The 14,767-nt window shown below is 53.5% G+C and overlaps 1 protein-coding gene across 1 annotated transcript in view; it reads right to left on the minus strand.

Moving 5' to 3' along the window:
- Nucleotides 1-234: 234 nt before the first annotated feature.
- PTGIS (prostaglandin I2 synthase) overlaps nucleotides 235-14,767 on the minus strand; it is a 41,131-nt gene continuing 26,598 nt past the window's right edge. Inside the window, exons 6-10 of the mRNA XM_037167138.2 lie at nucleotides 14,532-14,713; nucleotides 8,812-8,980; nucleotides 7,604-7,785; nucleotides 6,137-6,288; nucleotides 235-3,337 (exon numbers count right to left, since the gene is read on the minus strand). Of these exons, the coding sequence (XP_037023033.2) occupies nucleotides 3,193-3,337; nucleotides 6,137-6,288; nucleotides 7,604-7,785; nucleotides 8,812-8,980; nucleotides 14,532-14,713 (830 nt within the window). The 3' untranslated portion in view covers nucleotides 235-3,192. The remainder of the gene's footprint in view (nucleotides 3,338-6,136; nucleotides 6,289-7,603; nucleotides 7,786-8,811; nucleotides 8,981-14,531; nucleotides 14,714-14,767) is intronic.

The raw sequence follows: 14,767 nt of genomic DNA on the forward strand, positions 1-14,767 counted from the left end.
TGGCCTCGTCCTCAGGGCCCTGTCTCAGAGCTGGGCCCAGGGCAGGCGCTCCGTGCTCCTGTCCCAGCAGCTAACTCGGCCATTCCAGACACAGCTGGCTCTCTCCATCTGAATCACACTCGGAGGCAGTTTCACAAACAAGGATGATTTCGTGTATTTCAGCACGTTTCTGCTCAACAATATTATGGGAAAATAGGACTCATTTAAACAGCAAGGCATCACAATCACTGCTACTCACAAAACATTCTTTATTTTTAAAGGAACACATCAAAATCAGTGACTTCTGGCAAGATACTTCAACTTGCTCATCTGGAGAATGGGCAGGTGGGACATCACCAGCTCAGCCTGCTCAGGGCCCACTGGTGGCCGAAGACCCTGGGTGGCTCTCAGAGCAGGTGGAATGCACAGGTGACCCACGTGGAGAGCAGCTCAGTCCTTTACCTGTCCTTTTCATCCAGTGACTGTCAAGGAGAAAGTCTCAGGGTGGTGCTGGCCTGGCTTCAACACCACACTCGAACAGTGACAGATCTCAGGCTCTGAGCCATGGTGACACCCGCATGGAGACCCCCGCCGAGCAATTTTAGTTTTCACAGTCACTGTGCATTTCTGACAAGGAGCTGTACACCTGGTCCATTCATGGTAGTGATCAAAATAAAAGTTCCCTTTACAAACAACTATAAGTTTAAAAAAAAACAAGTCTGTTTAAAGGCAAATATCTGGCAACAGCAACAGAGAAGGTAGCAAAAATAATATGGCGATGTTAAGGCAACACTTCACTGGGTCAACCTGAGTGTTTCTAACACGGGTCCTGCAGTTGCGGGATTCTAAAGCAAAGTATGAAGAAAAGCAATGGCGTCCGGGTACCTTCCTAACCGACCTGTAGCAAGGAGCCAACCCACTCAGCTCTCCCTCTTTTTTATCTTTAGAAAAAAGAAGAAGATGAATAAAGAAAAAGAGAAAGATGAAAATAGAGGAAGGCTCAAATCACTGCCTCCTAAACTGCCCTTCAAGATCTCTGGTACCAGCTGGAGCTGCCTGGTGGGACAATGGTCTCTTGCTAATGACTGTGGCTTCAAGGAGGTGAGCCACCTTCACAGGAAATTGGCCCTTTTGTGGACACAGGTGAGTGTGTCCACATCTAATCTCAGTGACAGAGGGTCCCTGATTTGGAAGAGGAGAGTCATGAGGGCTTCCCCCCGCCACCCCAGGGTAGCAGCCTCGCATAGAAACCTTCCTGCTGCTATTTCTGCTGGCCGGCCTTCTTCCTTCACTTGCAAGCCAGGATGAGGCAGCTGAGGGTTGCCATGGAAACTAGCTCCATCTTCCCACTGAAAGCCGCCAGCCCTGATTTCCTGCGGAGTTAAGAAGCAGGCGGCAGCAGGGGTCACCCATGCGTGAAGATGGGTTTCCCTGGGGATATCCCGCCTCCTGCCAATCACAGTATCTGTCTGGGAATCCTGGGGGCGCCTGGAAGCTGAGAGCTAGGGAAGCTCCCAAGCCCCAGTGCTGCTCCAGGAAGAGACCGATGCCTCAAACATTCAGAGATCTCAGGTCCTCTCTTCTCCTTCAGCTAAAGCTGAAGGGACCCAGCTGTATGTACGTATGTGTGTGTGCATCTCACGAGATGCATCCACCCATGGGTGCCTCTGGCTCTGAGGCCAAACAGAACTGTCCCTCCACCACCCGCCCCCTTGAGCCCGGGGATGCATTTGCTAGTGGGACAATACCTCTGCTGAGTTCCACCAGCTGGTAAGCTGTGCGAGCCCAGCAGCCGCTGCACCTCTCGGAGCCTGTTTCCTCGTCGGCCAAAAGGCACAAACAACCAACCCCCTCTTTGCAGAGATGATGTGAGAAGTAGAAACGCTGTGTCCACTGTGCCTGTCACGGGCATTTGGAGAGTCCTCAGTAAACAGAGCCTAATATTAATAACACTATCATCATAAAGGTTTCTAGGCAACTTTTCTCTTTGAACTCCTTCTCCCCCTAAATCGATACAAAGGCAAGTTTTCATCATTGATCTGCTTGTTCAGAAGGTCGTGCATGCAGGAAGATGGACCAGTGAACCGAAGACCAGCTAGAAGGAGACAGTTCCTGCTATCTCCTAAAAGGTCACTTGTGAGAGTTAGAACAGGCTTCTCAAACTGGAACGTGTTCATGGGCCAGGAGGTACAATGAATGGAGAGAGAAGCAGAAAGAAAAAATTCCACCAAGTAGAAACCCTGGTGAACCAGTGTGCACAAGTCCGGATCAGGGAGGCGGTCCAGGGTGCCCAGATCCTCCACATTTTCAAGAGAAGCTGGACACTTTGAATCAACTCTCCCAAAGATGGTAGGAAAACAACCGATGGACAATATGTTCTAAGTGCAGGCCAAACAAAACAAGTCTGCAGACTGGATGGTGCTCACGCCTGGAGCCTCTGATGTAGAATGTAGGAAACCAAAGCCTCCTCTTTCTTTGGTTGGCCCAGTCCAATGAGCCTGGTTGCTTCCTTCCATCTGCACCGTCCTGGGGGGCCTGGGCCTGTCTTATTCACATCTCCAGTCTCAGCATTGGCAAAGCTTGTCCCACAGAGAGCCCATGACTCCAGAACAGTGAGCTGTACTGCTCAGAGCCTGGTGGGCTTCTCAGAGGAAGCCCACGACCTGAATCTTGGCTGCACCAGCTCTGGGAAAACCCTCCTGCATTTCCTCAAGACTCAGTGCAAATGGAGAGATGAGGGGACTGGAAACAGGTCCGCTGAGGACTCCTTTGGCTGCAGCTAGTTTAATAACTTGGGGATGAGCTTATTGCACGGGACACACTGCTAGGTCCCAACTGGCCTTTTCACAGCCAGCAGCTGCTCTGAGTGGTTAAGGCCTCAACTGCACCATTGTCAAGGACTAGGATGGTGGCCCCTCTGGGAGTTGGGGGAGTGGCAATCAGGACTCCTGTTTGTCCTCTCTGCCCTAGCTTTTGTGCGTGTCATAAGATGAAAGGAGGAAGGAGAGCTAGGAGCAGAAAGAGCCTCATTAAACCTTCTCTGGGCTTCCTTTTTTCCCTTCCCCTGGACCAGCCTTCCAGGAAAAAAGGGAAAGTGCTACAGCTGGAGCCGTCAGGTATTCAAAGCTCAGATGCAGACACGGAACATTGGGCAATCAGTCGGGTGTGGGCTGGGTGGGGGCGAGCGTGTGGAGCCCCGGCTGCTCCTGGAGCTCACGGCCGGACGCGGTAACGGACGGGCACGTCGTGTTCTGGCTGCATCAGCCCGAAGCCATACCTGCTGAGGTCAAACTCCGGGATCTCCACATCTGGGTTGACCAGCTCTAGGTCAAAGTGCATCAGCACAAGGACCACGAATCTGCAAAGAGACGGCGTTGAGGGCGTGAAGGAGAGGAAGCACGGGGGCATGTTTGGAATAAGGCAGGACAGCGATGCCTTCCTCTGGAGTCTGACCCCAACTCTCCCTTGGGGAAAAGGGGGAGAAGGAGAGTGAGAGAGCGGGGCACAGATGGCCCGGGGGCTCCCACACGAGGGCTGGTTCCGGTTGACAGGTTGTGAGCAGAAGCGACCTCTGTCAAGTTCACATCACAGCATATCGGAGCAGGGGCTGGACGCCCAGCTCTCCCTTCCTATGGCAGCTGTGTGGGCCTCATGTTGAGAGGGAAAGAGGCTGAGTCTCTGCATGGAGGGGAAGCAACCCCCAAACCCACAGCCCATGCGCGAGTGGGAACAAAGCCTTTGCTGTCACAAGCCAGAGACGGGGGTCGTTTGGCCCGGCACAGACCAGCTTCTCCTGACCAGTATGAACAATGACTCGCCCTGACTCCCCTCCCCGCCTATCTCCCCATGCCCAAAGCCCTGGAACCCCTAGTGCCTGCCCCGGTCGGGGCCGCTGCAAAACCACAGGCTGCCTTTGTGAGATTAGGAATAGGCAGCCCTCCCTGGAGACACTTGCCCGGGTCTGTGGGAAAACTGCCAGAACGGACCAGCTTTGCGAGAAGGAGCACTCCTGCCTGCCATCTCCTGGAAATGCATCGGGGTAAGTACATGCACTGTGTGTATGATGTAATCGGTGTGTCCATCAAAAAAAAAAAAAGGTGGCAGCTGCCCTGCCTGGCGTTGGCTGCTCCCCGCCCACCTGCCTTGTCTCACTCGGCACCGCCTGTGTCAGGAAGGGAGAGCACGGGATCTTCACCTGCTCTGTCCCACCGCCATCCCCCCACTGAGGGCCAGGGGCCCAGTGTCAGGCAGAGCGCAGGGCAAGGACTCCTGAATCTTACTGAATGAACGAAGAAGGGGGAAGAGGACAGAGCAAAGTCTGCACTACGGACGGGATAGCCGGGCTGTGCCTCTTAAGGATGTCTGACCCTCATCGAGTTTCTCTCCCACTCTGGGCCTCAGTTTCTCTCTGGTCAAAGAAGCTAAAAAAGGTGGGCTATATCCCTTCTGGCTCTGAAGCTGTAGGATGCCAGGGGGCCCTGGACCCACACCTGGCTTTGCCTCCGGGTACCTCCACTCACCGGGTGCGTGACCTGGCCAATGATTTCACCTCAGTGTTAGACTGACATCTACCTCGTGGGGTTGTCATGATAATTAAGTGAGATAAAAATAACAAGTTAAAAAAAAAATAACAAGTTAGCTAACTTACTGATACGCTACGTGCTGGACACTGTGCTAAATATTTAGCATCCATTATCTCCCTTGTTTTCCGACCTGTCCAGAAGCTTTAGAAACTAGTAGCTCCAGTCGGCTGTGCTGTGCCACTTGTTTTGAACCCCTGAGTTTGCTCCAAGGTGGCTGATGTGTTAGGGAACAAGTGAAGCTTAATGCAAACTTCACCTCAGCTTATGGAAAATTTGACCGGTGAGCAACATAAGCAAAATGCAAAAGCCTGGCCCCAGCTGAGCAGAACTGAGTAGGAACTCACAAGACGCACACACACCCAAACTCTATCCACCAATGACCTCAGTCCACGGCGTGGGCGTGCCTGTGTTTTGGGGGTCATGCACCACCTCACCCACATCAGTGCCCAGGTTCAGATCACCCTCCTCCCACACGTCATAGTAGCTCACGGCTGCAATCCGCTGTCCACTTCCACTGCGAACTTCAGGTCATTTTAAGAATAAAGTACCATGTTTACTGTAGCGCTTGGGTATTTCTTAACCATTTAACATGTGTAAACCTCTACTACCATTTTCCCCTAGGTTTTTATCTCCTTCTTCACGGGTCACTGACGTGGTGGTTTCTGACTGCTGGGCCCTGGCCCCCCTACCCTTGTTCGCACTACCCCTGTGGTGTTTGATGCCTGATTTCTCACGGCCCACTGATTGTTCGGAATGCTCATGAAGCATTAGAGCAGAACCGGCTATCTGATGATCTCCACTTTACTGCTGGAAAAAAACTGAGGCCGAGAGGTTAATGCAACGTGCCCATTCACTTAGCATACTGCCTGCCCGTTCATAGTAGTGATACCAGTAATTACAATAATAACTCACATGTATTGTGTGCGGACAATGAACCAGGCAGTGGGTTAAATTTAGAAAGATCCCTTTCCTTTGTCCCAACACCCCTGGGATGTAGTATGACCAGCACCCCATTTTACTGTCAAGGAAACACGTCACCCAACGTACGATGGCACAGGGGCTGGACAGAGGGACAAGGTGGATGTCCTAACCCTGGGTCCCACCGGTTAGTGACCTGGGGGCCAAGGCTCTTGGGGAAGAGAATGAAGGAGGCCTTAAAAGAACCAAAGGGTGTGAGGACGCTGGGCCAGCTCCTGCCAAGAGGTTCTGCGCAGCACAGCAGCCACAGACGCACGGCCATGGTCAGCTGCACAGATGCCATGTTTGGTATTCAGGGAGCTCGACATTCGGACACTGGGCTTGCAGGAAGAACCTGTTGCCAGATCTGATTATTTCAAAAGAAATCAGAAAGCTGGGGTTTTTTTTACATGAGCTCTTCTGATTCTTACGAGTTAGCACACGTTTTTAAAAACACAGAAAAGTAGATTTGTGGGCAAGACGAGGCTCAGGGGCTGCCCGTTCGAAGCCTCTGCCCGTCCTAACCCTTCCCCTGGCCTGCCTCGCGGTCTTGGGAGAGAAGGTGCGGGCCCACCCGGCAGAGCAGGGTCTCCCCTTCCCCAGCCCCTGATGCTCACTGTTTGATGCTGCTGGTGGCGTAGCCCCTGCCCAGGCACTGGTTGTGCCCAGCCCCCCAGGGCATGCTGCAGTTCTTGAGTCGCTTCCCGTCCTTGTAAAAGTCTTTCTTCTCCGATCCATCAGGGTTCAGGAACCGGTTATATCTGAATACCTGAGAGAGGAAGCAGGCCCATGTCTGACTCCACCCCCACAACACCCGTGCATGGAGAAAAGCTATGAGGATGTTCACTGTGGTCTTGTTCACCAGAGGAAAAAACCAGAAAACTATATAAAGGGCAACGAATAAGGGATTGGTTAAAAAATTAGGTGTGGCAGCTATTTAGAAGGCTGGGCTTGATCTGTGTGTGCTGACGCGGGAGGAAATTTTTTAATAAGATTTTTATTTATTTTTGGAGAGAGGGGAAGGGAGAAAGTGAGGGAGAGAAACATCAACATGTGGTTGCCTCTCGCACGCCCCCTACTGGGGACCTGGTCTGCAACCCAGGCAGGTGTCCTGACTGGGAATAGAACCAGCAACCTTTTTGTTCACAGGCCAGCACTCAGTCCACTGAGCCACACCAGCCAGGGTAAAAATTTTAAGACTATTAGTGAAAAAAGCAAGTTTTGGGATGGCATGCTTTGTATGACCCTATTCACACACTTATCTATCCACATGTGTGTGAGCATATATACATCTCTAAAGGCATCCAAATAATTAAAAGGACACACTCCCAACCATAATTAGGGAACTCTGTAGAACTGGAGAGGAAGGGAAAGAAGACAAATTTTACCTTTAAATACATGTCTATATATTTCTATTCCATAAGTATATGTTACTTTTGTATTTTAAAGACATTACTTTTAAAAAGAGAATGCCAATTCCATTGCACTGTACAGTGGTAAGGTGAGAACTGTATCTGAGAACAGGACCTCACACAGAGTAAGTGCTGGGTGAACACACCAGTGGACAGACTGATGGATGAAAGGACCATGGGGGGGTGGATGGATGGATGGCTGGAGGATGGATGGGCAGACGGACAGATGGATGGATCAGTGAATAGATGGGGGATAAATGAATGGATGGAGAGATGAGCATATAGAACAGTATACCTGGCATACAGGAAGCACCCAAATCTATTAGAAATTGTGCAAGTTTCCCCCTCCAGGAAGAGGCAAAAGGGTTGAGAAGCTGGCGTTATAACATTCTGAAAAAAGGAAAACCATTCGGCTATCATTTTAAAAGCGTTCACCGTGTGCCAGGCACGATGAAGGCCTTCCGTATATAATCTCATTTAATCTTCCCAACAACCCTATGAGGCAGGTGCTATTATGAGGTTTATTTCACAGGTGAGGAAACAGAGACACAGAAAGGTGAAGTCACCTGGACAAGGTCACACAAGGTCACACAGCAGAGTGAGGATGCCACTCAGACCTGGCTCAGCTGGAAGCCACTGCTTTCTCCCCATGGTCCCTGAAATGCTACTTACCTCTGGGTCTGTGTAGACTTCTGGGTCCTTCTGGGGACTCAGGAATGGAAAGAGGAGGAGGCGGTCACCACGCCGCAGGGCAAATTCCCGCCCATCCGCCATGGGAAGGGCCAGGTCCACCACGACCTCTCGGGTGATGAAGGGCGCAGCTGTGAGCCTGAGGCTCTCACTCAGCACGCTGTCTGCACCAGGTTGGGACAAGGAAGGGTCAGCAGCTGTCCTCTGAGCCACTCAAATGCCACCCCCCAGCTCTCGTTTTACAGAGGAAGATGAGGAGGCTCAGAAAGGGGGCATGACTTGTCCACCATCCCACAGGGAGGCCAAGAAGGCCAGTGGTGCGACTGTGGTGAACTGCAAGAGGCCTTAGGAGGGTTACTGCTACAGTCCCTCTGAGACCACAGACAGGTGGACTGGGGTCTAATCTGGAGAGAAGCTGTGCGAAAGGGCGGGGGCACAGATCATCAGAGAAGACAAGGCCGAGAGCAGGCCATCAACATTCATTATTTCTGCCTGCCCAGCATGCATTTCCCTTCTGGAAACAGTCCCCTGATTTTCTTCTAGGGACCACCCCTCTCCTACAATCAGGGGTTGGGCTGGTGGTTCCACTATCGACTGCTGGGATCAGGCTGTGCTATGATTGGCCAATCAGAGCATCCCAATCCTCTGAGCCCCAACTGGGCAAAGATATGCATATGACCCAAAGAGAGCCAAGGAGACACACTCCTGGGACTTTGGGTAGGAATGCCGCAGAGAGGCCCGCCCTCACGGGCCACGGGCTCGTCAGCTTGGAGCTTCTGGTGGCCATCTTGCCAGTCTGAGACTGGAGCTGACCCAGCAGACAGTGAGGCTGGGAGATGAAGAAAGACTGAGTTCTGATGGCATTGTTAGAGCACCTGGATCTACCTATACCTGAAGCTAGAACCTCTGCACTTTCTAGTTACTTGCCCCAAATAAAGTCTTTTTTTCCCCCTTCAGCCAGCATAAGTTAGTTTTTTTGTCATTTGTAACAAAAAAATCTCCTACCGAGACTATGAACAGCTGAGACTGAGGCATGGAGACGCTGGGTCTAAGAAAGTAGGAGGCTCAGGGGACCTTAGACCACAGGACACTGATGGAGCCTGGACGATGGGAGCTCACGCAGGGGAAGGCTCAGGGGGCCACGGTGACCCAGGCTTTGGGGAAGGGTCTGAAGGGTCTGACCGTCTCACCAAGTATAGGCATGTTGTCCAAAACCTTCGGCGGGAGGGTGGCCATCTGGGAGACAGGCGGCTCTGCACCGCAGAAGACTTGCTCGACCTCTCCACGGACGGCGGCCAGGGCCTCGGGGTTCTTGAGGAGGAATAGCAGAAGCCAGAAGGCAGCCGGACCCATGTTCCCCTGCAGTGAGGAAGAGCCCCTGTGCATCACTGCAAGGACAACATTGGGGCGAGAGCCACCTGACCCACCCCACGGATGCAGCCCTGGCTGAAGCACAAGGGGCAGGAGGCCTGAGTCCCCACCCCTGCCAAACACCTAGGCATGGCCTCTGTCTTTAGCCTCAGAACATGGCCGAGAACTGCACTGTGGTTTTGGCAGAGTCCAATGGCTCCTACCTCAAGACCATCCCGGGCATCCCTGACCTTGAGCAAAATCACTGGTATGAGGTCACATAGGTAATCTTCATAGCTAACCAGCCAAAAAGTGTCAATAATAGCCACGAAGTGTGCCAATTTAGGATGACTTAACATCCAAGGATGACTGCATCCTTGGCCCCAACTCTTTAACCTCCCTGTATCCATCTCCTTACCATTAGCTGGCTTTGCACTGTCTTCTTTTACAGAGGCACAGTATTTCTCTGCCCCTTGAATTTGGCCTGAGTCGTGTGATTTGCTCTGGCCAATAGAATGAGGCAGGACTGACAGAAGAGCAGTTCTAAGTCTATGCCTTAAGAGACCTTGTACGTTTCCACCTGCCTGCCTAGCCCACGGGTCCCAAGGGGAGGATGGGAGACACTCGGGACAGAGCTGACCGTCCAGTCTACACCAGCTTCCTCCCAGTGGGCCCATAGGCGTGTGAGTTAAAGGCGCGTCAGTGTATGCCACTGAGTTTTTGTGGTGGTTTGTTGCATAACAACAGCACATTGATGTAACACCTCACATGTTTGCTTTAAAAAATGTGAGTAATTGTGTACATATAAAGCAAAGCAGCAATGATCAATGATGACTATGGGAACTATGAATGTCTTGAACAAAAAGTTATTGGAAACTTCCCATTAGCTAAATAATTAGGAAAAAAACTTTATACTTGGCTGGACATTTTAATACCCACGTATCCAGCCTGTGGCTGAAATGTGTATGGGTCCCCTTTAACGAGGCAATGGGTGACCACCCACTAACCTCACCTGGGGGGAAGATTCCTGTCCTTCCGTAAATGACTCTCCCAGCCAATTGTTAACAATGGAATATTAAAGAGCCACTAAATACCACGTTTACCCAGTAACACTATCTCAGACCTAATTGTGCCCACGGACAAAAAGTTATTTGCACAAGGGTATTTACCACAGTGCTGCTGATGTAACAGCAAGATTGAGAGCAACCTCAGTGTCGATCAAAGAGGTAAACGGTGATCTACCCTGTGGCTGATACAGGATGTTGTTGCAAAGAAGCCGCCCCGTGGACACTGATTCGGGACTGGAGCCAAGGCGGACCGAGTGAAGCATGCAAACAGCGAGATGCAGAGCTGCGCTCGGCATGGCCCGTGGGGGGGTCTGTTTGAAGAGGACAGACGCGTCAAAGCACAGACCCTCTGGGGGACTCAGGTACCTGGTAACTGAGGATGGGGGGGTAGGGAAGTGGGGAGACTGGCTTCTCACTGCGTATGTCTTTTTCGACTGCTTGAACTTTAAAAATAACGTACTACATTTAAGCGAAACAAAAGTGGGTGACTTTTTGACATGGCTCTGCAAGGACATGGAAAAGTACCTATGACACAGGATTAGGTCACATTAAAAGTGGGATTTAGCCCTGGCTGGCGTAGCTCAATGGATTGAGCGTGGGCCTGTGAACCAGAGTATCACGGTTCGATTCCCAGTCAGGGCACATGCCTGGGTTGCAGGCCAGTTCCCAGCAGGGGATGCATAAGAGGCAACCACGCATTGATATTTCTCTCCCACTCTTTCTCCTTCCCTTCCCCTCTCTCGAAAAATAAATAAATAAAATATGTTTTTAAAAAGTGGGATTTAAAAAGCCGCATGATCTTAACCGCTGAAGAAAAACATACAGAAAAGGCAGTAAACAAATGCACCAGAGCATCAAAGACAGTGAAACAAATTTTCTGTCCTTTCTTCCTCTTCAGCTACTGTGACGAGTTTGGTGCCAAGGAGGGGCCACGTTCCTGTGTTCAATTCCCCCACCGAGTGTGCACCTTTTACTGAAAGGAAAACTAAGCCCTTCCTAGTCCCTACCCACAGCCCACCCTGGTAGAGGCTCCTTGGTATTTGTCAAATAAACGTCTGTGTCCCTCCAGGGTGGGGCCTGGAAGTCAGCCTGGAAGGTAGACAGGCAGAGCCCTGAACTGGGACCAGGCAGAGTTGGGTTTGAATCCCAGCTCCCCACTTCCTATCACTCCAGACAAGTCAGTCACGTTCTCCTCTGGGTCTCAGAACTTCCCTTTTGCCAAAGTAACAACATGCCCACTTCCGGGGCAGCCACAAGGGTCCGCTGAGACTGGATGCAAGCGACCCCCACGTGCTGGCCACAGAGTAGGCACTCAGAAGAGGCTGCTCCCTCCCTCTGGCCCCTCCCCCAGGCCCGAGGACAGGCAGGGACCTGGGGCCCCCTCTGAGGGTTCCTCAAGCACCTGGGTCGCGGAGACAGGCAAGGTCAGTGGCTGCTCATCACTTAAATAGCCAGGGGAATGCAGGTGATAAATAATTCAGGTTTGGGTTAACTCGGTGCCAAGGCCATTTCCTCTTGCCAGGATGGCCCGATGGGGGCTGCGGCTCATTAATTACCAAGCAGGAGTGGAGCACAAGGCTGCTCAGTTGTCTCTGCTTTCGGGAAAAAGCTGGGGCAAGTCAGGGAGGTGACAAAGACCACCCTTCACCCCACTGCACAGACATGTGTGAGTGTGGACACGTGTCTGTGTGCACGCACATGTGCTGTGTGATCGCACAACCATAGAAGACTCTGAACTCGCTGCCCTGGAAGTGCAGCTTTCTCCAGTGGGGCCCTGCCTCATTGACCCAGGAGGACACCACTGGCCTAGCCTCAGGCGCCCCTTGAAGCCACAGTCCAAGGCCCAGAGCAGGGCAGTAGTGGGGCACGGAGCGGGGGAAGCCTGTGCCAACGTGGGCCTGCAGGGACTCTCCTCCTCTGCCCACCCCAACCCACGGCCCCTGAGAGTCAGCCCCCTTCCCCTGTCTGGACCTTCAGCTTCAGGCCACCTCTCCTCCTCCAGGTCCCTGGGTGTGGGAGGATCCTGCTGACTGCTCGAGGCACAAGCCATCCCGGGCTTTGCAGTTCTGAACCCACAGAGCTTTTGCAAGGACCCTATGAGATGCTGTCTGTAAAGTACCCGATAGGATGGCTGGTCTGCAGCATGTATGTGATCGCTTCTGAAAAGATTATTCTTGCCTCCACTCTGACCTGACAATAGCAATCACAAGTGCCATTTGTCACCCCCTCGGAATACTTTCTGACTTGACCTCAGGGGGGCGCTCCCTCCCAACCCCCTTTTACCCCCCGGGCCACTCCTCCTCTGTCTCCTTTGCTGTCTCCCCCTCATCTTCCCTCCCCCAAACTGGAGAGGCCAGAGTTTGGGCCCCTTCCCCACCCACTCCCACCCCGGTGGTCTCCAGTCCAGCGGTTCCCACTCCGTGTCTACACTCACAGCTCCCAAACAGACGTCTCCAGCCCAGACCTTAACCTTGGACTCCAGACTCTTTTCTTTAGATATAACCCACCCCCATTCTCCATCTCAAACTCCGCCCAAAACCAAGCCCCCAGTTTCTTCCCCCTCACTCACTGCTTCCGCCATCGACCTCGCCTGGTAACAGCAACTTCCTTCTGTGCACGGCTCAGGCCCACACATGGATCCGCCCTTGTGCGCACCCGCTCCCCAGTACCAGCCAACAGCAATGCTGCTGGCTCCACCTGGAAACACGTCCAGAGTCCCACCACTGCCCCCTCTGCCCCCTGGTCCAGCACCATCCTCTCTTGCCTGGTAACTGCAGTGGCCCCCTTCCTGGCCACCCTGCCTCCACTTCCCCCCACTACAGAGTTCCCAGCAACACAGTCAGAATGACCCCGCTCGAGCAGAAGACAGGCCATGCTGCCCCTCTGCTCAGAGCCCTCAGAGGGTTCCCATCTCAGAGGAAAAGCCAAAGTCCTCCCCATGGCCTCCTGGAGCAGCCAGGCCCCTGCTGCCCTTCTGCTCCGTCATCCTCCTCCCCACCTCAGGGCCTTTGCACCTGCTGCTCCTCCTGTGTACCTGCATGGCGCATTCCCGCACTTCCTTCACATTTCTGCTCAGATGTCACCCTCCTGGGGTGGTCTCCCTTGACCACCTATCTACAGTAGGCCCTCCCCACGCCCCTCTGCTAACCGCTTCCCCACCTTTATTGGTGCTCCACCAAACATCCCCTCTGGTACACTTTCCATGCCTGTTTATCGGTAGTCTGTCTTCTCCCACCAGGACATCAGCTCTGCCAGGGCAGGAGTCCTGGCTCCGCTCTCTGCTCTATCCCCAGCTTCTGGAAGGCTCCTGGCACCCACCGGGCCCTCACTACATACTTGTGAAACGTATTTATTGAGCTCTCGTTACCTGCCAAGCACAGATATCACACCCTTTCATCCCTTCACCACACCCTGAGAAAGGCGCTGCCACCTCCATTTTAAAGATGAGTAAACTGAGGCACCGAGAGGTAAGCGACTGACTCGCCAGGAAGCGGCAGGTGACTCACAGAGCCCACGCCTGAAACCACTTAGCTGCACCGCATCTTCGCCCCGCTCTCAAGACCTGTGCTCTCCAAGGGTCTTCCCACCCGCCTGCACTCGGGACTCTGCCAGTGACTCAACCTCAGAGGATGTCCTGTCCCCGACTCCTGTCCAGCTCTCCTGGCCCTGCCAGAGGCTGCTCCCCGGACTTTCTGTCACTCAAGCCCCTGGGCCAGCATCCAATTCCGCTGACAGAGGTCATTTCCGTGAGTGATTCTGGAGAGAGTTTGGAGCTCCAACCTCTGCCCATAAATACGCTATTAGGCACTAATGGGGCCCAACTGCTGACCAAACCCGGCCCCTGCCCCTTGCCAGCCTCTGCCTACGGGGACAGTTAATGGCTCTGAGAGAAAACTAAAAATAAGTTGCCAGTCGATGGGAGAGGAATTACCCTGAAATGTCAGCCTGAGCAACTGTCACGACTGCGGTGGGGCCAAGAGAAGGTGGGGCCCTGAGGCTGGGTGGGGGCAGGAGCCAGGCCAGAGGGGCAGCACGCTCAGCCCCGCTTCCTCTGCCCCCAGGCCAGGCCCACTCCTGAATGGCGCTGTCTCCTGGTGTTTCCAGAACCTACCCGCATCCTCATCCCTTCCCTGGCCGCAGCCTGGTCCTGCCACCACTGCCTCCTCATGTCCCTGCTTCTGCCCTTGCTCCTCAGCCCCTGTCCCTCCTTTGCTCCCAGGGCTCGCAACTCACCCAGAGAAAACCCCAAGTCTTCACTGACCGGGACTCATGGCCCTCTGCGATCTCTCCCCCCAGTCCCACACCCCCTCCTCCCTCCACTTCACGGAGGATCCTGTTCACGATACTCGATCCAAGTTAAGAAAGTCAGGGGACTGGGCCTGTGTGCACAGCCCACCCCCACACTCACCAATGCACACCGTCCTGCACACACACGCACACACACACGCACACACACCCACACCTGCGTGCCCCCTCTCGCGTGCCGCACCCACCTGCGTGGCCCAGAGCTGCAGCAGCAGCGCCCGCGCCCGCATCTCCTCCGACACGCCCATCTCCTCCAGGTGCAGCAGGTAAGTCTCCAGCCAGCTGCTGCGGTGCGCCCGGGTGGCCAGCCTGGCTGGGGACAGCAGCTTCCACAGGTGACCTTTCACGCTGCACGCGCGGTCCTTGTCCCCTGCAGGAACGGAGCACAGAGGGTTACAGACCCGTGGCCAGCCCAGGGCCACTC

Source organism: Artibeus jamaicensis, unplaced genomic scaffold (assembly GCF_021234435.1).
Source record: "Artibeus jamaicensis isolate MK-2021 breed Jamaican fruit bat unplaced genomic scaffold, CSHL_Jam_final contig_685, whole genome shotgun sequence".
Taxonomy (NCBI): Eukaryota; Metazoa; Chordata; class Mammalia; order Chiroptera; family Phyllostomidae; genus Artibeus; species Artibeus jamaicensis.